At 38.5% G+C, this 22,877-nt stretch overlaps 1 protein-coding gene across 2 annotated transcripts in view; it reads right to left on the bottom strand.

Annotated features, from left to right (window-relative positions):
* als2b (alsin Rho guanine nucleotide exchange factor ALS2 b) overlaps positions 1-22,877 on the bottom strand; it is a 47,410-nt gene that overhangs the window by 9,235 nt on the left and 15,298 nt on the right. Inside the window, exons 6-22 of one of the 2 annotated variants that reach the window (XM_014001152.1) lie at positions 17,945-18,119; positions 16,857-16,953; positions 16,388-16,465; positions 16,083-16,301; positions 14,652-14,823; positions 14,386-14,575; positions 14,238-14,303; positions 13,991-14,153; positions 11,515-11,646; positions 11,313-11,441; positions 11,162-11,185; positions 6,437-6,507; positions 2,948-3,014; positions 2,676-2,866; positions 2,136-2,201; positions 1,928-2,026; positions 1,446-1,610 (exon numbers count right to left, since the gene is read on the bottom strand). In XM_014001152.1, coding sequence (XP_013856606.1) covers positions 1,446-1,610; positions 1,928-2,026; positions 2,136-2,201; positions 2,676-2,866; positions 2,948-3,014; positions 6,437-6,507; positions 11,162-11,185; positions 11,313-11,441; positions 11,515-11,646; positions 13,991-14,153; positions 14,238-14,303; positions 14,386-14,575; positions 14,652-14,823; positions 16,083-16,301; positions 16,388-16,465; positions 16,857-16,953; positions 17,945-18,119 — 2,104 coding nt within the window. The remainder of the gene's footprint in view (positions 1-1,445; positions 1,611-1,927; positions 2,027-2,135; positions 2,202-2,675; positions 2,867-2,947; positions 3,015-6,436; positions 6,508-11,161; positions 11,186-11,312; positions 11,442-11,514; positions 11,647-13,990; positions 14,154-14,237; positions 14,304-14,385; positions 14,576-14,651; positions 14,824-16,082; positions 16,302-16,387; positions 16,466-16,856; positions 16,954-17,944; positions 18,120-22,877) is intronic. The other variant, XM_014001158.1, reaches the window with a different exon arrangement.

The following is a 22,877-nucleotide window of genomic DNA, read 5'->3' as shown; positions in this document are numbered from 1 at the left end:
GGTTCCCAAAGCTGGGCTTGGGGCCCAATTATGGGTCATGAAGCACCTTGGATAATCTCCAGAAATCAATTTAAAGGGTAATAAAATAATTGCTGATGTAATATTTTCCCTATAATTATTACAAAAACACAAAATAAGTAAAAATAAGTATTTATATTTGTGTAAAGCTGTTTAGATTGTCAAAAAGCCTGTGTTTTTAGGGTTATTCACTAAGTTCGTGTACTCAGACCAGTAATATTTGGGGTCACAAGTTTTTACCATGGATATTTTGTGGGTCAGAAGATAAAAAGTTTGGGAACCACTGAGTTAGCGTAAAATACTTTGCTGTCAGTTGAAATATAACCACCCATGCAGTAATTATATGAGGGCAGTTCTTCCCTATTAGCTTAGTTAAATCCAGGTGGTGACCTATTTTTTTGGCCAGGCAATGTAAAAGGCTAAGATTTAAAAAAAAACTGAAAAAAAAAACAAAAAAAAAACCACACATAAGGAGTCAAAAAGACTTAATGGAGACAAAACGTATAAGGAGTCCTTAAAGATGTATAGGGAGCCAAAAATAAGCTCCTTATGCAAATACAAAAGCATCTCAGGAAGTACACACAAGAAGACATAAACACCAAAAGACAAAGAAATAAAACGGCATAAAAGAAAATAAAGAGACAAATGTTTAAAGAAAAGAAGGATGTAAAAAAAGGGTACATGAGCCATAAAAAGACAAAAAAGATCACACAACAGTAGCTACGTTTACATGGACATAAATAATCGGATTAAAAGGTCGTTCGGAAAAAAAAATGCGTCATGTAAACAGCCCGTTCGGATTATTCTGATCCGATTGAGCTCGATCAAATTGAATTTTTAATCCGAATGAGTCAGGTGGGTTATGCCGATTGATAATCGGAATGACGTGCATGTAAACACTTAATCSGATCATCTTATTCTGATTGTAGAAAACTGACCTGTGTGCATGTCTGCTGACTTTCATTAACCTGGTTCTGCTCTTTTAGAGGAGGTGGGGCAGCAGCGCAGCATCTCACAGAACTTTTACTCTAAGTTCTCTTAACAGATGAAATAGGAAACAAACAGCAGACGTTGCTTCGCAAAAAATAAAAATAAAAAAAACACTTCTTTCTTCATCTGCAGCTCAACCGGGAAGTGACGGTGTCTCTACCGTTATTAAAAGCTGACACGGGTCCGTCCTGAGCGCACAGAGGAGCTTTGTTTACGTTTGTAACACGGAAGTAGAGCTGAACGTTTACAACACTGCGAATGTCCGGACTTTTGTTCTGAATAAAAGTCCGATGCAAGTAAACACTTTTCATGATCGGATTGTGTCCATGTAAACAGTACATTCAGATTATTTAATCCGAATACATTTCAATCAGATAAAAAATTTTGTGCATGTAAACATAGCTAAAGAGAGTGTTTTACGGAGGAAATGAGCGTACTTTGTGATGTCATCAAACACTCCGTATCCTGTTTTCTTGTCCTGCAGCCACTGGCCGATGAAGACGCTGGGGGAGGACGTATTGAGCTTCCCGCTGCGCAGCATGCCATGGCCGTGACGCAAGCCATCCTGGAAGGAACCGTCGTAAACCTCACCGCTGGCATACCTGAAGCCAAATGAAAGAGGAGTCTCTAAAGCCAAATCTCTGAGTCTTACTTCAAAGGAGGAGATAAAAACTGAACACTGACCAAACATGAACTCATTAGACTCTCAGTCATGACTAACAGGTGGACGTCAAAATGAGCTGCTTACAAACAACCCAAGAAGCCAAAAAAATGCACTTTTTGCTGTTTTAACTGGTGAAAAATATTATGAAACCAAACTGTTCCAAAGAAAGTCGTTTCAGTTTCCAGCTTCTACCCAAAGAAATGCATGAAATGGTCTGAGTTTAAAAAAAAAGTGAATACATTTCTTCAAACTCACCTGTACGACCCCAGGCCGTGCATCTTGCCTTCCTTCCAGTATCCCTGATAGAGATCAGTCTTGTTTAGGGTCTTATTAGGAGCCACAAACTCCCCATAGCTGCAGAAATTAATGTGACAACACAGAGAGAGTAGGAAACTGTCTCAGATTATCCAAACTGAATACTTTTTATACAGACTCAGTGATGAGCCATCTGGCTGAAACTCACCCATCTTCCAGTCCATTCTTGAATGATCCGGTGTAAATTCTGCCGTCAGGCCATTTTAACTCTCCACTAAAAAAGACAAACAAATAAATAAACCAAACCCACTTAACTAAAGAAACTGTAATATCATAATCCAATGTTAAGGCTCAGTGAGGAATGACTTGAATGCTGAGATTTGATTCAAATAAGCTGAAACTGAGTGGCTAAAGCTAACTAAGCAGAACACTAGCTAAAAGCTAAAAGTAGCACAAGACAAAACTAGCGCCATTATACTAAAGCAGATTTCAAAGAAAAGTTTTATAAGGAACTGAAGCGCCCTCAATGTATTTCTATGGGGAAAATTTGTGTAAATAAAGTTAAGTATTTTAAAAAGTGGGAAATAAAAAAAGTATAAAATATGAGTGGTTAAAACAGGACAAAGTGTGCAGAATTAGTTATAACGCAAGAAATGCACTTAGAGTGAAAACAGAAACCAAACAGAAGAATGACAGTGTGACTGAACTTGTCCAGTAAGAATAAAATAAAAATAAAACATTGCCCAACCTGCCGTGGGGTTTCCCAGTGAGCCAGTGGCCTTCGTACGTCACCTCTTTCAGCCGACCATCTTTATAAAAAGTGTAGGAGGCCGTCCTGCTGATGGGCGGCTCTGACTTCGGTCCTGAACCATCAGCGTTCTGCCCCGCCCCATTCAGAGCCTGATCCACCGCCTGGTTGATGGCACGAAGCCATTTGGACTTTAAAAAACAAAAAACAAAACAGTGAGCTCAGGCAACAGCAAACAAAGCTTTACAGAAAGTCAGATTTGAAAAGCTCACCTTCTCTGTGGGAGATGAGGCGAGCAGCGTGAACGTCTCCTCGGGTGTGATGACCTTTAACCCCTGGCTGCTCTCAAACACACAGAAAACAAAAAGCAAAGCGAGTGATTATAAAAGTAGTTAAACCTTTTATGAATGAAGTTTGAAGGGAACCAACGCAGCTTCTGACCTAATTTTCCAACACTAACTTTTCTGCCTTTTTTAAGTTACACTGCCCTAGACCTCCCTCTGGTGGGTGCTTGTAGTATTGTTTTGATTACTCAGCAAAAAACAAATATCCAAGATGGCAGAAGGTTATACCAGAATGTTCATGTGCTAGGTTGATACTGACTTTAAAATGTTGCCTCGGAGAAGATTTGTCCGTAAGTATGGATTATGACAAAAATGATAATTGTCTCTTTATTTTGTGTAAAAAGGTATTGTAATTTGTGCAGTTATGTGAATTTTGAGCATGCTGTTGTGTTAGCTTGTAGTGAGCATGAAACAAGCTAGTTTGCTATGTTAGCTAAATCATGTTTTGTATTTTTCAGTTTTACAATGGTCAATGAGAAGACAATGGTCAGAGGCCATTCTTCAATAAATCAGCACAAAAATAAGAAGAATAAGTCTATTTATTGGAGCATCGTTATCTTGCTGTCTAGCTGGTGAAAATGGGAAAACTCAGGGCGAGGATAGCATACTAACTATCTTCTATAAAACCCAACATTAAATTACATCATTTACGTAGGGGTGTCCCGATACCAGCTTTTTTAAAATGAGTACTGCAGTTTGGATACTCGCTGATACAGAGTACCAATGTCAAGTATTTACTGAGTTAGAACTTAAACATTACATGATGTATTTCTTTTGTTTAGAAAAAGGTGTCTGTCCTCTTACAGCCTCTCTGACTGGATCAAATCAAATATACTAATATAACAATATTATTATAATAATAAAATAATAATATGGACTGTTGCAAAATTTTTAAATAAACAAAAACAACAAAGATTTTCTTTTAACTTATATAAATTGCTTAAACATGGAACTGACTAACTTTTCAATTGAAATAAACTGAAACTGATTTAATGGAGGATACAGTCAGGTGTTTAGCTAGAGGGGTGTCGGGGTGCCGTTTTTCTTTTGTAACTTTCATAAACAGCAGCTGAGGTGACTGCAGTTATTTAATGAAGTCAGAGGAAGACACAAAGAATAAATTGAAGTGGTTTAGATAGAGGAAGAGGGTAGTGAGTTTACTTCAGTAGCTGTTGTGTGTTGTCACCAGGGTTGGACAAGATTTATTTATTTTTACCTGCCCGACAGGGCAGGTAACATTAGTTGTCACCTGCCCGACATGAAAAGTTACTTGCCCGAAAAAAAAAGTTCAAATTTTGATAAAATAAGAAAAACGTGTACCGTATTTGTACTACAAAAATATTAACATGGTTATACAGGGGTATATAACATGTGACATTTGATTAAACAGATGCAAACATTTTAGACTGAGTTAATATCAGTCAATTGTATTTTCAAGAACATGTTCAAAAACCTTTTTAGACCTTTCCAGTGTTTTCCCTAGAGTACTGGCCTGAGGGCGAGGCTTATGAAAACAGAATGATCAACAGCAGCAGCTTTGTTTTAAATACAATTTACAGAACATGAAAAGTCAACAATTTGCATTAAAATAATCGAATAGCCTATCCCATATCTAAAGATAAATTTAAAATATCTTGAACTGGAGTCTCCCTACAACTTAATGATAAATCTAATGTTATTTATACAAGTCAGAATATAATTAGAGATATCTTAAATAGGTATTTTGCCTTGTCAAAATATATTAGAGATGTCTATTTGTTTCTTTCTTTCATTCATAAAAACAAAACCATCTATGTACAGCATTAAAAAAAGCAAAGTAAATCATACCCTGAAGTAAAAGGGTGCAGAGTGAAGTAAAAAACTTATCATATGTGACCATTATTTTTAAAAATCAACTTCAACAAACAAACAAGCTCAAGCTGGAAAGATCTCCAAATAAAAAAATAGTAAATAAAACAAAACAATAAAAGAAAACATTTTATTATTTTTATCCTAAATAACTAATATATCTTATTTTGTCATAAAACAATTTCAGATAACTAGAATATGTGTGGTGAAGCCAAATAAATGATAGATCGGCCTGCCATACAATGAGCTTCCGCCTGCTGCTGCTGTGCTCTCATCTTCATCATCATCTTCATCATCAGAGCAGAACCCGACATTAACAAGTTGGATTTATGACTAAACGAACATCCACATCTTTTTTATCATGTCTGTGGGTAACAATACATAAAACAAGTTTTTTTTTCTCCAACAACTTGGGTGTGAAAAAACTACGGTTGTTAAAGCTTCGCTCTGCACGACGTGCAGCGGGAAGGTGGGAGGGAGGGAGGGAGGAAATAAACCCGCAATATGCTGCACGACGTAACTTTTCTACAGCGGGAGGGGGAAATTTAGAGGATTTATTTACTCTATACATGTTTTAAAATGCTATATTTATTAATTTATTTTCAGAATATTTCAAATAAATGGCCCTATAAAAAAATAAAAAGAAATTGTTTACCTGCCCGGTCGGGCAGGCATCGGGACACACCCACCTGCCCGAATATGGGTTTTATCTGCCCCGGGCAGTCGGGCAATCGGATTTGTCGAACCCTGGTTGTCACAAATTCTCCAGCTGCTGTTCATCATCTCTGATCATAACTTTCTTTCCCGCCCGTATGTAAATTTCATAAACCTGCTTAAATGCTAAACTTGGGCGCGCGCGCGGGWTGGGGGGGGGGGGGGGGGTCGATGGTGGCACTGGCTTCTAGTATTGATGTTTTCTTCCAAAATCCTACCAAAAAGCCTGGATAATGACATTATCAGAGCTATTTTTGTACGAATAATTGCAAAACTTTTGGCCCGATATCAACAGATGGATCGGTATCAGGACACCACTAGTTTTAAAGGGAAATCAATTGCAAATTTCATCTTTGCTGAAAACATTATTTGTGTCAACTTTAACCAAACCTTTACAAAAACATTTGATTAAGAATTGGGAAAAGGGTATAAATCATAATATGTTTACATCAAATGCTACTTTGTGCTAAAGATACATAATAATTTGTTTGTTATCATGGTTAGATTATGGCATTTGTATTTTTTTTCTAATAGATCTATTAACAAAACTAAATTATTTAGTTTTAATACCAGACAATGATCGGTTCAATGGCGTGTTGTAAAAAAAAACTCAGAATGTCAAACCTATGACATAAAAACATGCTTTTTGTGATAACATTTTCCTTTCTTTGCCATAGTTAACTTGAGAAATATAGGTTTTATCAGTGATACTCAGATTCAGATTTTAAGATTGCATGAATGATGTAAAACTGGATTGAGTGTCCAAATAAATCTCCCAGATGTCAGTCTTTGAGTCTTTTTGTTTAATTACTATATGAAAAAGCACAAGAGGAAAACAGGTGGCATTAAACTTACAGTCCAGTGTCATCCTCTGTCATCGGCTCCACCCACAGCGTGGTTAATGGGAAAATGTGATGGGTGGAAAACTGGACAGAAAATGAGAGAAAAATTTATAAGATGGGTATTTCAAAAAAAGACCACAGAAACAACAAACTCACATCATAACAGTCAACAACAAACAAACAGACTTCAACTACTTCAGTTTCAATATTTTGACCATTGTGTCATATATTAACACAAGTTTTTAGTCTATTTGATTGGATTTTTTTTTGTTTTGTTTTATTGCAGAAGGAGTGTAGAAGTTGCCAGGAAGGGTTTAGTAATTGAACACAAAACGTTCCAACAATAAGTGCTACTTTCCTTGGTAATACGTTTTTGTATTTGAACTTATTTCACATTTTAGAGCAGTGTTTCCCAAAGGTGGGTTTGGAGGACCCACAGTGGATCATGAAACACCAACTGTGGGTAGAAATGGTGAAAAGTGATTGTTGTCAATAATATGAACAATATACAGCTAAGTACTTTTGTCTTTCGTGTTGGTGGGTGATCAGTAACATCTAAAAATCATAAAAACCTTTTTTTGTTAGTCCATAAAGTGAAACTGTAAATACGTACAGCACATCTTTGTGTAAAAGTAGCCTTCATTTAAGGGATGCATGATGCCTTGTGTCCCAAACTTTTAGTTGAGCAATTTTCCAACTTTATGATGTTTTAGACTAATTTTAATCAGGTTTTTGTAAAGCCCACTGTACAGAAACGACCTTATCAAAGGTTTCCATTGACATTTTGATATTCGCTGATTCAGGGCACAACACAACTCTGGTCTTGATATGGTTGATCATAAGATCTTAATCAATAGGTTGAGAAATCATTCTGGGTTATCTGGTTTTGTTCTGATCACATCTGTCTGATCAAAGTTTCAATGTCTGTAAACTGTATCACGTCGTACACATCACTAGGCTGACTTGTGGTGTTCCCCAGGGTTCTGTTTTGGGACCCATTTATTTATTCTTTATATTTCCCCCTTGGGCACATTTCACAATTTAGTAATGTGCAAAATGAGCTCTATGCTGATGAAATTCAGCTCTACTGCTCATTTAAATAAAGTGAGTTTCATAAATTAAAGCCCTTAACAAATTGTTTAGCTAGAATTAAAACAGTGGTTACTACTAGAAAGTGAACTCAGATAAGACTGTTTGAGATTGTTGCACAACAAAATAAGGTTCCTCAAATTAAGCAGTTCATTTGAGTTTTAGGTCCTTCTGTGCAGTTCAGCCTCAGAAACTTGGTGTCATTTTTGATTCTGGGATGTCTTTAAAACAACAAACTAGAAACTGTCACTGGGAACATTTCAAAATTGAAAAGTTTATTATTAAAAGCTTAACTTGAAATTATGACCTTATTTTTCTCATTTCAACTATTGCAACAGCTCTTAAACAAGAAAGAGCTGGACCGTTTTCAGGTTATCCAGAACTCAGCTGCAGCATTGTTAACTCACATGAACGACCAAGCTCACTGGGTCCCAGTTCATTTTAGAATGAATTTTAAAATTTTAGTTTTAACGTTTCGAGCCCTACATAAACAAGCTCACTTTTATTTCTTGGATTTGATACAACTCCACTCCATCTCACAGGTTAAGGCCATCAGGTCAGAGGTTGATTCAATTGATGTTTTCAAACCTCTGAAGACTTTCTTTTATAAAACAGGCTTATAAATAGTTGTTAGAGTTTATGATGTTTATTCCAACTAGTTTTGCTTGTAATTTTTTATGCATGTTATGTTAAAGTTTTCTTGCTTTTATTGTGAAGCACATTGCGATTTTATATCTATGAAAAGGTGCTCTATAAACTTTAGACTTCAAATACTAACTGAGACTTGGGTACATTTCATATTTTTAAATAAAAGATTCACAGAACACGTCAGTCATGCAATACAAGTCTCACAAACATGCGTTTATTTCAACCAACATCCTGATTCCCAATATTCACATCACAAGACGTCTGCAGCTTTTTTTTCCTCACGTTACCAGCTGCTACAGCAGTTTTAAATAATGCAAAGAAAACTTGACTTCTACTGGTTTCTGTAGGGAGTTTTGGTTCAAGAACAATCAGAACGTTGGGGGTGGGGGTGGCGGGGGGATTGAAATGAGCTGGACACCCACAGGACAGACTGCAGACAGAAAATGAAGGGACCAAACAAGAAGGAAACTGCTTTAAATACATTAATCAGTAACTGTTGGGATTCTTCTTTCAACCCAACAGAACAAAACAAGTGTTTAACAGGAAATGGCAGAACAGATGGTCCAATGGTTAGCACTGATGCCTCACAACAAGAAGGTTGTAGGTTTGATCACCGGTTTGGACCTGGGGGCTTTGTGTGTGGAGTTTGCCTGGTCTTCTCGTGTTTGCGTGGGTTTTCTCCTGGTACTCTGGTTTCCTCACACAGATCAAAAACATGCATGTTAGGCTGCCTTCAGGACCAGGCCTCCCTTGTTAAAGAGATCTGTGATCTCACTGGGAGTTGCCTGCTTAAAGAAAGGTTTCTAAACACTGGGTAAACTGTTGGAGCCTTGGTTGTGCTCAGTTGTAATTTTTCATGCAGTCTCCGTCAGGTGAGAGCAGGCAGAGGTCAGAGGTCATGGCAGGGCTGAGTATCAATGGAAACATTGAAGCAGTAATGGATCCGTAACATTCATGATGTTTTTTAGCAAGTTTACAAACCACAGTCTGATTTGGTTATTTTAGCTAACAAAGCTAAGTATGTTTCTGTTTACCCTATTCTGTATGTTTTCTTCGTGGATTAAAATACAATTCTTATATTTTCTATTTGCTTGCTGAGTTGTGGTGGAGGAAAAATTTTATTGCATGTTTTTTTTTTGGTAATTATAAAAATGCAAGCGTGAGGGTAAAAGCAGCAAACACAGATTTTACAAAGAGTGCTTAAGAAACATTGTTAACGCATTTAACATGTCAGTCATTTTTTAGGTGACTTTCAAACATTTTAAACAATTTTTTTATTGATTTTCATGTACAGAAGATTGCTTTTTTCCCCACCAGTGTTATAAAAATATATTTAATTTGTATTTGCTGGGAAAATTGCAAATGAAATCCATTTATTATTATATTATTTACAATATTTTGGATGCTTCAGGGGTCTGCAACCTACGGCTGAGACCACATGCGGCTCTTTGAGGCTTTAACTTTTTGTTTTGGTTTTTATACCAACAACAGCAAAGGCTAGCTTTAGTAGTTTAATAGTCAGTCTGTTAGTTGTAACAATTACATATTTGCTAGTATAAAGTATTAAAAGTGTTGATTAGATCATGCTAGTAAGTAAGTAAATATTTATACAACAAAAGATCCAAACAGTTGACGAAAAAACAGGTGTAATAATAAAGCTAAGTTGCATTGTACTAAAAGAATACAAATTTATGAAATTTAACACTAGGATAAGGTAAAAGATTAAATTTTTTTGTCACTAAACTGTATAAGGTTTACAAATATGAAGAAACAAAGCAGGAATATGAGGATTAATCGATCAGTTTTAACAATGTTTTTATTTTTTGTTTGTTCATTAAATTTTAAAGAATGATCTGGATCATTTCCTGCAGCAACGGTTTGTACAGCTGGTTTGTGATGATGACGCGTGGTCGGCTCAAACTTGCAAAAAAAACTATGCATGTTAAGCAAATATTTTCCTCAACTTACAGTTTTATCATAGCATAATTCAAGTTCTGATCTTTTTAATTTTTTTCAGAGTTAACAAAATATGTGTGTTAGCTTCTCTTTAACCAGATATATGAGATTTCAGAGCCCAGATGTTACTGAAATGAGACCTGTACTGACAAAACGAGTCACAGTATTGAGCTATTAATAATTTCAAGTTATTCCAAAACATTCAAAATGAAATAAACTAAAGTCCTGGTTTGAAAACTTTATTATTTAAAAAAAAAAGGCAAATCCCCAACCTTTAATATGACACCAAGGATTTCAAGGCATTAATGCAGCCAGCAGGGGAAAATGGTCTGGTTCAAAAGGAGATTAAAAGGATTAAAAATAAAAGGATTATTTCTAAAGACATACAGTACCTGTTATAATACTTTGATATAAAGGGGGGTATTGTGTATTTACAGGCACATTCTTCAATTCTATACCACAATCAAGTAACTGTTGTCTTCAGTTGTTACAAAAATAATTGATATATAAAAAATAAATAGTATCATAGCCTCTAAACACCTTCAAATTGGCCTCTGTCTCTTTAAAAACCTCCTACCGTTTCTGACACTCCCACTTCAGCAAGTTTTCACAACAATGCTTTGCGGGAGGAGTGCTCTGTGGGGCAGGAGCTCTGCTGCAGTCTGAGCTCCAGGGAGGAGCTTTGTACAACTAGGCGGAGCTTTGTACCATCAAGCATTTAGGCAGCTCCACATGTCAGTTTTAAATAATACCCCTCATTAGAGGTAATTAACTTGATACATGTTTGTTTAGTTACTATGATCATTAGATGATGTAGCTTTTTTTTCACTCTTTTTACATTTCAGCCTGTGCTCATTTCGACTCATTTTGTCAGCACGGGTGATGTTCCGTGAGTTTGTTTAGATGTTCAACAGGTCTAAATCCGATGACACAAAGCCTCAAAAAGCACAACTTGACAGAAGAATAAGGAGGAAGAGGAGGGCGGTCACTGGGGGAGAGATTTTGGGTTGCTGTGCAGAAATCTTAACGCTGGCTGCATACTTACAGGATTTTTATGCGGCGCCACGCCCTGACAGCACAAAGGCAAGCACACAGAAACTCTTGAAACGCACCAGGTTAGAGTGCGGAAAACAAAACAAAAAAAAGTGAAGAAAAAGAAAAAAGGCGTAAAGCGGGAAAATTCCCATGGACTTTACCTGTGCGTGCACCAGGGAGTCGTTGAAGAGGATGAACCAGTTGACGGAGAACCTACCAGCGTTCAACAGGCTCAGAGACTTGTTGCTGCTCTCGTAGATGAGCCGGCGGTGAGGCTTCCTCAGAGAGTCCTGAACACAGAGGGCAACGTGTTCATGACGTCCGAGATGACATGAAAACTGAGAACATACTCTGGAGATTTACCGTCATTTTGCCCGGGAAGCTCTTCCAGAAGTGAAAGGTGTAATCAACCTCTTTCCTTTTCCTCTTCAGCTGGATCATCAAAGCTTCAAACTTAGAGCAGCTGTCCTGAAGCTTCTGATAGTCATTGGAACACTGAGAACACAAAACAACAATGTATTAATGTTGTTGGTCAAGGGATAGCATATCTCTGACAAAACTGTTTAAATAGAGAAAAACTCTGATTGCATAACCACCATGATCAAAAATTATTTTAGAGGCTGTGTCTCTATTCAGGGGTTGCAGACTTGGTAGGGCGCATTGATAAGCTGCTTATGTCACTGCCCGTCCCATAGTGTGGTCAAAAATGTGTTCTTCTCTGGGGTCTTCAGTCGCTGCTGTAATGTTCAGGAAAAATGACTGACAGGCTTGAAGTTAGTAGAAAAGTGAAATCTTGTTTTCAGATCAAAGCCTGCATCGAGTTACGAGTTCTCTGGCCCAATTGATGAGAAACTCAACTCCTGGGGTCTGCACTCTTTGTAAAGGCAAGTCACTGCTTGATTTAGATATTCCACACACGTACTTAGGGGTGGCCGAGAATGCTTAAATTTAGGCCTTTTCCTTGTAAGGTGTTGAAAATGACGCTGATCTATTGCAGCTGACATACGCAGAGAAGTTTCAGGCCTTGTCACAGGTGTACAAATGTATTCTTAGACACCACAATAAGCTGTACCAATTCATAAGCCCCTACTCATGTGGTCGAAAAACCCCTGAAAAACGTGGACTGCATCCAAGTATCATATGTGGCCGACAATATCCCAAGATTTATTGTGTTGTCAGCAAACAACAGAAAAACAAAGACGGCAAAGTTTTTTTTCCCTGCCCAAAGGTGGAGTTTAGTTAAGTTTTTCTGTGGAATTCACTATTAAATGTAAGTTTAGCAACTTAGCTGTTGAAATTTATGCTGCAATAAGATGTTAAGGTCCTGTCACACTATGACGTTTTGGACAACTTATGCATTTTTCCCCAACACGCTGGCACACGCTGAGGAAGAGAAAAATAAGCATCAGTTAACACCTTTTGGACGTGTTCATACTGTGTTCCTAATAACTTGAACAGATATAAAACCTCTGAGTAAATTATCCCTACCTTAAACATAACATGTACAAGCTTATTATAACGTGTTTGGGCGTCTGCAGCACGTGTGTGCAACATTAGTGGAACTTCTGCAGAACCTCTGTGCAGCGTGATGGAGGAAAATGAGACGTCGGCAGCAGTCACACAGTCACACAGTGACGCACAGCATCAGCTTATCTACAACAGGTTGATGGAAGTTAGGCATCCTTTTAGGATAACTTACCAACACGTTAATATAAGAGGGCATATGTTGTCATACGGAGACCCCAGCGCAGAATTTTGAACGTATCAAAAATTTCACCGTATGTGGAACGGATGTGATCAGTTTTTCGCACGTTCCAGATCTGTTCCAGGTCTGTTTTATAAATGTTCACACAAGTTACATGAACATTGCTCATTCATGGACATTTGTCAGAATTAGTTATGGAGCAGACACGTAACTTCTGTCAGAATGTGTGGGCGTGTCCTTCGATGATTGACAGACAGCTGTAAACATGTTGGGGAAGAAGTCAGAGAGCGGGGCTCATAAAAACAATTTATGTAAGACTGAGTTTTAAAATATATAAAAGAATGAACAGAGAGAAAAACAAAGCTGGCAGATATGTTTAAACCAGCCGTCAGAAAAGATGATCCACAGAAAAATTCTCACGCTCCACCTGAGAGGATGAGGTGAGACAAAGCTGATGATCTTTAAAACAGACCTGAGCCGCTGCAGCATCAACATTGATCAACAGCTGTGTGTGATCTAGCACACATGGAGCCGTTCATGTGCCACAATTTGATCATCAGCCTGAAGAACCGGTTGAGAGTCGTGCTTTGGCTACTCACTTGCGCACTTGCCTGCTGTGGCGGTGTTTATACTTTGCATAATTTTAATATTTAAAGCAAAAGAAAACCTAATGGACAAACAGGAGAAGGTTTTAAACCCAGAGTGACAAAATAAAACATGTAGATAATCTTTAAAGTATTAGTCCAATTATTTTAATTTGTTATACCCCAAATCCATCCATCCATTATCTATATCCGTTTCTTCCTTTCAGGGTCACTGGTGCCCACATCCAGCAGCCACAGTGTGAGGGGCGGGGTACACCCTGGACAGGTCACAAGTCCATCACAGGGCCACATAGAGACAAACGAGACAAACAACCATTCACTCTCTCACTCACACCTAGGGACAATTTAGAGTTATCAATTAACAGTCATGTTTTTGGCCTGTGGGAGGAAACCAGAGTGCCCGGACAGAACCCAAATCATAAATATAAATTTGTTGATACTGGGGTTAAAGCAGTCGATCTAATGGTCACATATTTCAGAGTTACATCAGACTATTGTCTTCAAACCAGCTTGTGTTTATTCCGCGTACCACTTCAAAGCAGGTGCCCAGTTTGAGCAGCAGCCTCCCGTACTCGTGAAGATGGAGGGTTGGGAGGTAGAAGAGCATCATGAGGAGGTCAGAGACAACTGGGCTCTCATCACTGCACTCTGACAGCCTCTGCAGCAGCTCGGGACTTTTCCCAAAGACATCTCTTTAAGAAACCAACAGCAGGTTTTATAATATCAGGCAATTTTCACATTAGAACCAATGTTTCTATGCTTTTCCATTCACTCACACAGATGGTTTCGTTAGAGCCTGGAAGCCTCCCATCACATGAAAGTTGCCCACAGCACTGCAGTATCTTCATGAAAACACAAATACATAAAGTATTTTTACACATCTCTACAAATACTATAAACAACGTCTAACTTCTGAACACACACTCATTGTAAGAGTCGAGGAAGATGCTGGCGTAGTTGAGGATCAGCAGGCCCTTCACATCGCGGCCGCGGCGGATATTAGCAGTGAGGCTGACGGCGTGCTGCCCCGTCAGGTGACACAAGACGCTGAATCGACTCGTCAGTGTTTGCAGGAGTTCAAACGTCGCCTGGCCGAGCACCGAGCTCAGAGACTCTGAAGGGAGGAGGCAAACAGAAACATCAGTCAGCGGAAAAAAACAGAAGAATCTTCCTAAAGATTGTGTTCTCACCCAGCTCCAGCAGAGGGCGTATGACCTGTGACCTGACGCTGCACAGTCTGCAGTAGAACTTCCTCTCGGTGGAGGCTAGCTCGTGCAGGCTGGCGATGAAGCCCATCACGTTCCGGTCAGAGAGCGCCACGCAGCTCCGACCGCCTGCGGACACGCTGCTCACATAACCCAGCTGGAAAACACAAAGCAAACAGTTTATGTTTACACAACTAGTGGAGTAAATCTGAAGCCACATTTAGAAGACTCAAAATTAACATTTTATAAATCATAAAAAAACAGCAACAATGTAGACAAGAGGGAAAACAAAAACTGCAAAATCTATTGCAGTTTTGTATAAAGTTAAGGAGTTATTTCATGACAAAGCACTATTTACACTATATAATGCAATAATTGTTCCACATTTGATTTATTGTATAGAAGTCTGGGGAAATGCATGTAAAACCATTACTAATCCTATTTTTATTTTACAAAAAAGAGCAATAAGAATTATTACAAGAAAGCATTACTATGACCCTTCTAATATATTGTTTCATCAATTAAAATTGTTAACATTTCATGAGTTGGTTGATTATAACGTTCTGCAGGTTATGTATAAAGCTCATAGAAATGTGTTTCCTTCAAACAGCCAATCATATTTTGTTAAGAGGGAAAGCTGTTATAATTTGAAGGGATTACAAATGTTTGTTAAACCAAAAATCTGAACAAATTTAAGGACAGATGCACTTCAGTAAAAGGTATAAGACTATCTGGAGGATGACTGTAAGAGCATTGGATCAGTTAATTCCTTTAAGAAAATCATCAAGGAAAAATTGTTAAAGAAATATGAAATTGTTTAATTTGTATTAGTTACTGTCTGAGTTGAATTTTTTGTTTTGTTTTTATTTGGTTCATCATTGTTTGAAATATTTTTTTTAAAAAGGAGCAAATATAAATTTTTTTCTTCTTCTGCTGAATTTCATTTTGCTTTATTTGTATTATTTTATTGTGTGAAATGTTTTGTTGGTTTGGTTTTTTTAATGAAATGAATAAATAAATGAATTGAATTGAAAACATTGTGAACTGCAGTGTGAATGAGGAGTGATGAATAACTTTGCTGGGGAAACTGAAACTAAGTTGTTAAAGCTAAAGTGTGCAAAACAAAAGCTAAAAAGAGAGTATTTAAAAGCTAAAAGTAGCTAAATGCTAGGTTAAAGTAGAAAAGGCTGTTTAAAAGCTGCAAAAAGCAGCAAAATGATAGTCAACAACTAAAAGGGTCAACATGGTGATAGATTTAGAAGATTATTAAATTTTAGGTGAAATTAGCATTAGCAGTTAGCTGACTGTGTTTAAGCTACAAATCCTCTTGTAAATGACACAATTAAACTATTTATGGTTCATGTATGAGTGCAGGACAGTAAGAAGAGTACAGGTTCCACAGTTCTTCACTCTTACGTTCATGCAGAAAGGCAGCAGGACAGGCTGCTGGGTGTGGGCCCCCACTCGACTCCCCTCCTCTTCCTCTCCTCCTTCCTGCTGAGCCACCTCCTCTTGGCCCTCCTTCACCTGCTGCCCGCTGTAGTAAATGATGGGCTGGATGCAGTCTCCGTCCGCCAGCAGGAGGGTGTGCCTCTCTCCAGCGCTCACATCCCAAACCCGGATTCCCTCTGACAGCTGGACGACGACACGAGGAACATGGTTTAGAAAAGAAAAAAAAGGTGAACTTCTAAACTTGATGTGGAGGAAGAGCTGGTTCAAACCTTAGCGAGGCAAGGGACGGTGCTGGGAGACTCCATGTGTCCCAGCTGACCGGAGCTGTTGCTGCCCCAGGAGAACACCTGGATGGTGGAAACACCATGATTTTTAAAACATGATTCAGCTGCATTTGTTATGTTTAAAGCATGTTCTTTTATTGATCAAAATAAACCTTTTTAAACACGGTTTTTCAGAAAATACAGCCAACATTATGACTGTTCCAGTAAAATGATAATGACAGTCAAATAAAACTTATGAAGGACAGTTAAAAAAAAGACTGGACAGTTGTGTACAGAAAGAAGACAGCACAGATAACCAGCAGCTCTCCACAGCTGTGATGACAGAGGGAGTTAGGGGGCATGTTCCCACACCATCTGCTGTAAACTGTGGTGGTCTCTTCCTGACAAATGTACAAAATACAGCTTTTCCTGATTGTGACAGGTGTGTTCACCAGAGTAAAGCAGCTGAGCCTACCTGAGACTGAGCTGTCAGAGCAAGAGAATGATGAGCCCCAGCTGCCACACGCACCACCTCCTTATTGTTTAGGCTCTTGATGCAGACCGGCTGCAGTCTGTAAACAAACAAACAAACAACAAAACATGTCAGAGACCCACGACAGCTCTCGTCAAACGAAAACATATCAAGACAAAATTATCAGGAATTAAAAGGATTCAACACACTGATCTAATCTGGACTAACTGTATTCAGACAGAAACATTTAGCTACTTCCTTCTTTTAGCTTGTGTTTTGCTACTCTTAGCAAATGTTTAGCTACTTTTGCTTTTAAGCTAGTGCTACTCTGTCTTTCAGCTAGTTCTGCAACTTTTAGCTGTCATCTTGCCATTTTTGGTTTGTGGCTAGAGGTTTTGCTACCTTTAGTATTACTTTCCCTTTGCTTTGCTGATGATGTAATTATTTTTAACATTTAGCTACTTTTAGTAATTAGGTAGGGTTTTAACTAGGGTCTTGCTATTTTTAGATTTTAGCTTGTTTCTTGATAGTTTTAGCAAGAATTTTGATGGTGTAATCTTTAGAGTTTTGAAACTTTTAGCTATTGTTCTTCTAATTTTAGCTGTTAGCTACCATTCAGTTAATTTTAGCTACTGTTTTGCAACTTTTGATTTCTAGCTAGTGTTTTGCTACTTTTGTCTTTGAACTACAGTTATGCTACTTTTATCTATCACTTTGCTAATGGTGTAGAATTTTAACTACTTTTAGCTTTTAGGCAGTGCTTTATCTAGAATTTTGCTACTTTTAGATTGTAGTTAGCACTTTGCTACTTTTAGCTTTCCTTCAGCAAATTTTAGTTGACGTTTTTATTTAACTTTTTTTTTGTAAATTACTATTGTTTGAATATATTCTTGGCCTTCCATTTTATTTTATCTTTGATTTGTATATTTTTATTTTCTATTGTATATAGTTATTTTGTTTTTAATGAAATGAATACATTTCTAAAAAAAATTTTTTTAGCTGTTAAATACAATTTAGCTACTTTAGCTAGTGTTTTGCTACCCAGTTGTCTCCATTAATGCAAGATAAATTTTTAACTTGTGTATACCTACCTGGCCAAGTTGTCTCCGTGTCCCAGCTGGCCGTCCTGGCCTTGTCCCCAGCTCCACACCTCTGTCTGCAGGGTGGGCAGAACCTCCAGGGCCTCAGGGACGCTTCCGTCTATTGGGGTCAGGGCAAAGGCCCGGATCCTGGGACGGCCCATTTTCCTCAGCAGCCGGGGCGACACTGCAGAGACGCAAAAAGACAGCAGGACTCACTTAACTTTAAATTAATAAGAGATCTGACATACCCTGAAGGAATGCATATCGCCTGCTGCTATATGGTGAGATCTGAACAACCTGTTGAAGCTTAGACTAAATATTAAGAATGATTCTCAGCTACTACAACAGATTTTATCTCAATATCTGTAAAAAACTATTGTGTTAGAGCCATTCTTGTACTTTCTGTGGTGGCCATTTTAAAATCTGGTTGACTTCAAAAGCAAATCCACTGGTGTTTTTAAACATTTTGCTAATAACAGACGTATGAACTCAGACACAGACAGAAGCAACTACAGCAGGTTAAGTTTAGCTTAATGTGTTAAAGACAAGTGAGAAATGGACATGGAAGCATGCGTGATGTTTACATCTGATCAGCCGGATCACTAGAAGGCAGCAGACAGAACAAACAGTAAAACAAACTTTTATAATAATGCAGTTTAAACTAATAACTGGGATACTCATTTACTGACAGCAAACGGGTGAAATTCTTCAGGGTTCTTCACACTCATCATTAAATTTGTTGTTTTAGTCTTAAAACTGCAACCAAAGCAAAGTGCCAGTTTTCCAACAGATGTCCAGATCAAATCATCTCAGCTGTCAGCAAGTAGAAAAGTCCACATTTTGGTTTATTTTATTCATGTGCAAGGACAAGGTCCCACCGTTTTAATCCCTCAGAAATCCCTCATTCTGCTCTAATAAACCGGATGAACCCTACCAGGCCTTTCTAGTTCTGTCCAGATCAGCGTTTACAAGTGAGACACGAGGCTCTTTCTAACCCGCTCTGTATTTCTCCATCAGCATCCTCAAAGCAAAGATGGTGTCTGTGGTGCTCTTTGTTGGCATGATTCAGTTGTAAGAAATACGTGTTTAATATCGGCTGAAATCAGATGAAAACACAAGTGTTAAATAAGATGATCTGTGATAGGAAATAAATGTCAAACAACCCAGAATTCTGGAGCGGGTGAGGTTTATTATGCCACAAGCTGACAAGTCAAAACCACTCACACTGAATTAAAAACAGGAAGTCCCCCTTATAAATACAGTCCAGAAATCTTCAATGCCTGAGTTCGCCCCCTGCTGGCCTACAGCTGAATCCCAGGCATTCAGACAAACAATCTTCACTCTTATGTAATTACAGCTTTAAAAAATATGTGTTGTTTAATGATTCGGACATGTATCTACGCTATATAATTAACACGTAATATAACCAACATTATAAAAGTATTATAAAATAAGGAAACCCTAATACTCTGGTGGTGTTTGTAATATCAGTACTAAGCAATAATAACTATAAATTTCTTCACTGTAGTGCTGCTCACACATCTTCACCTCCCAGATCTTCACTTTAACTTTATTCCACTGTAGTTGCCACAACCCTGTCCATCACCCTTGTCCTTAAAAACAGACAACAGCACACGCCTACTCCATTCCTCAGGTGTTTTCTCAATCTCAAAAATTTTGCTGAATTATATCGCCTAGACATTTCCAGACCTCCACTGGCATGTCATCAGATCTAACTACTTCCCCTTTCTTCAGCATCTTCAAAGTTTACAAACTTTATCCTCATTAAATTACCACTTCATGGTCCATGTTTTCTATCACCTTTATTGTCCTGATGCATCTCAGTAATCCAGGTAAAAAATCAAAAAGAAAAAAATTGTGTAGGTCTTCTGGACGGGTTCTTCTCTAATGAAACGTTTCGTCTCTTCTCCAAGAGACTTCTTCAGTCTGAGAGTTTCAGGCAAAATTCAGGCTTTTAAGCTCAGCCTCCGTGTGACTGATACTCATATCACGTGGCTATCGTTGACACCTAATTAACACTTATTGTTAACAGGGGGTGGAGTGATACTGGCAATAGCCGCGCTGTAGGAGGGGGACAGCTGAAAACGGAGGCCTCCACCTCTGTTTAATGATGGACGGTCTTTCTTCACAWAAATGKCTTCTTTTACTCCTCTCTCAAACCAACGTTCCTCTCTATCAAKAATGAGAACATCCTCATCTCTGAAAGAGTGACCGCTGGCCTGTAAATGAGTGAAAACTGCAGAGTTCTGGCCATTAGAYGTAGCTCGTCTGTGTTGGGACATTCTTTTGAACAGTGGCTGCTTTGTTTCCCCGATGTATAACTGGTCGCAGTCCTCCTGGCACTTAACAGCATATACAACATTGCTCTGTTTGTGCCGGGGCACCGGATCTTTGGGGTGAACCAGCCTTTGCCGTAATGTGTTTTGGGGTTTGAAAGCCACTGGGATATCATGTTTAGAAAATAAATGTCTCAGTTTCTCCGAAACACCCGCAACACACGGAATAACCACTGGTTTGGGTCTGGGTTTGGGGTCTTCATTTTCACCTGAAGGTTGCATGGAATCCTGTCTGTGTTTCCTGTCTGCTTTCAGGAAAGCCCAGTCAGGATAACCACATTGCTCCAGGGCCTGTCGTGTGTGTGATTTCTCTTTCTCCCTGGCTCCTGGGTTTGTAGGGACACTGTCTGCTCTGTGGTACAGAGTCCTGATAACTCCTAACTTGTGTTCCAGTGGGTGGTGGGAGTCGAAACACAAATATTGGTCTGTGTGGGTGGGCTTACGATATATGCCAGTTTCCAACCGTCCTCCATCCAAAACCGAGATGTCTCGGTTTTGGATGGAGGACAGTCTAATGGCCAGAACTCTGCAGTTTTCACTCATTTACAGGCCAGCGGTCACTCTTTCAGAGATGAGGATGTTCTCATTCTTGATAGAGAGGAACGTTGGTTTGAGAGAGGAGTAAAAGAAGCCATTTTTGTGAAGAAAGACCGTCCATCATTAAACATAGGTGGAGCCCTCCGTTTTCAGCTGTCCCCCTCCTACAGTGCTGCTATTGCCAGTATCACTCCACCCCCTGTTAACAATAAGTGTTAATTAGGTGTCAACGATAGCCATGTGATGTGAGTATCAGTCACATGGAGGCAGTGCTTAAAAGCCTAAATTTTGCCTGAAACTCTCAGACTGAAAAAGTTTCTTGGAGAAGAGACGAAACGTTTCATTAGAGAAGAACCCGTCCAGAAGACCTACACAATTTATTTCTTTTTTAATCACCTTTATTATTCTTTCTATTTCATTCCTGATTTATTAGCTCCTCAAAATTATAATCCCATCTTCCCATCACATTCTCCTCACGAGCCTAACCTGTTGTCCATCCTTTCCAGCCTGACTCCTCTGTCCCACCAACCAATACAAGTCCTTCTTTCCCTCCATAGTGTCCACCCTCTGGTACAACACAAGTCTTCAGTTTAGCCTTTGCTACCTCCCTGTTTGCCCCGCATTGCTTCTCTTTATGTTCTGCTTAGATCCTTATTCTTCTCTCCTCAATCCTCTTACTGCTCTTCTTGACTAAGTTCTTCCTCTGGGTAACTTAACTATTCACTATTCCTCCCCCAGGTTTCCTTAACTTTTCTCTGTCCAGATGACACATCAAATATCAGGACGCTGACAGAAATAATCCTGGGAGAGGCATCCAATAAGGAAAGTGAAAAGGATTATTTTATTCTGTTTAATGACGACAAGGATGCAAAAAGCACTTTATGGTTTTAAAATATAAACACTCAACAAGCTGGTGGTGCAATGCCCGAGCAGTGCTACCGTCTCAACCAATAACTACTGAAGTGTTAGCAAGGAGAGGATATGATGACATGTTGAGGTAATCTGTAACTTAAATTTTAATTGTGTTTAACTGATAGTTTTACATCTCTGTTCATGCAGGGATTAAGTGTTTCACATGGGGCGGCTGTGGCTGAGTGGTTTGGGGAGTCGTCCTCCAATGAAAGAGTTGGAGGTTTGATACCCTCGTTATTCAGTCAGAGGTCCAAGTGTCCTTGGGCAATAAGAATCTCCCTCATTATTCTGGCATTTAGCAAATAGAAAAAAATTGGTAATCCCAATGGATTTCACGTCAGTGTGGAAAAAATGCATACGTGTCTTTTTTACAGTGTACAGTATGTAAACTTCTGGTTTCAACTACAGATTTAGAAACCTTAGTATATTCAAAATAGAACATATTCTAAAAGAGAAATGAAACCTGAAACAGGTGCAGCTTTTGTTTTGTCAGAAATATAATAGAAAATCCTGTTTTACTAATTAAAAAAAGAAAAGCTGCAGCTGCTTTTACTGCCAGTTCTCATCAACGTTTGCTTTTAAACACTTGACACAAGAATAAAATCCTAATTTCAAATATTTTTAAAAAATTGGGTTGAGTATAACACGGACTCTGTTGGAAAATCTGACTCATTTATTACTTGGGATGTTTTGTTTTGTTCTGAACTTTAACCTCTGTTATAAAAAGGTCTCATAGTTGTTTTTACTTTGTTTTAACTTCAGTTTCTGTAACTGTAGAGAGCTGGAGCTGAGTGACAGAAAACATCTGAGGCTACATCTGTTACTGATTATTTGAATATGAATGTAATCTGGCATCCATCAAGGATGCTGCAGCATCCTCTGCACTCCTACTTCACACGACCTTATATGCAGATTAAAAACACTCAAAGTTTTAGTCCGACTACAACAGAAAATCTGTCAAATTTTCTACAATGTTCAGTTGCCCAAAGTTACAGCCCCCTTTAGGCTGGATTAACACAAGAAATTAAGAAATCTGTTCTCCATGATGAGGCTGCAACAATAAAATTATGTAATTGTGTTCTTCTAGGAGCTATGAGAGAGAGTTCCCAACACAGAGTCTGGGCAGAACACTGCCC

The sequence above is a fragment of the Austrofundulus limnaeus genome, unplaced genomic scaffold (assembly GCF_001266775.1).
Source record: "Austrofundulus limnaeus strain Quisiro unplaced genomic scaffold, Austrofundulus_limnaeus-1.0 Scaffold9, whole genome shotgun sequence".
NCBI lineage: Eukaryota > Metazoa > Chordata > Actinopteri > Cyprinodontiformes > Rivulidae > Austrofundulus > Austrofundulus limnaeus.
The sequence above is the reverse complement of the archived record's forward strand: the minus strand, read 5'-3'. Positions and strand labels throughout refer to the sequence as shown.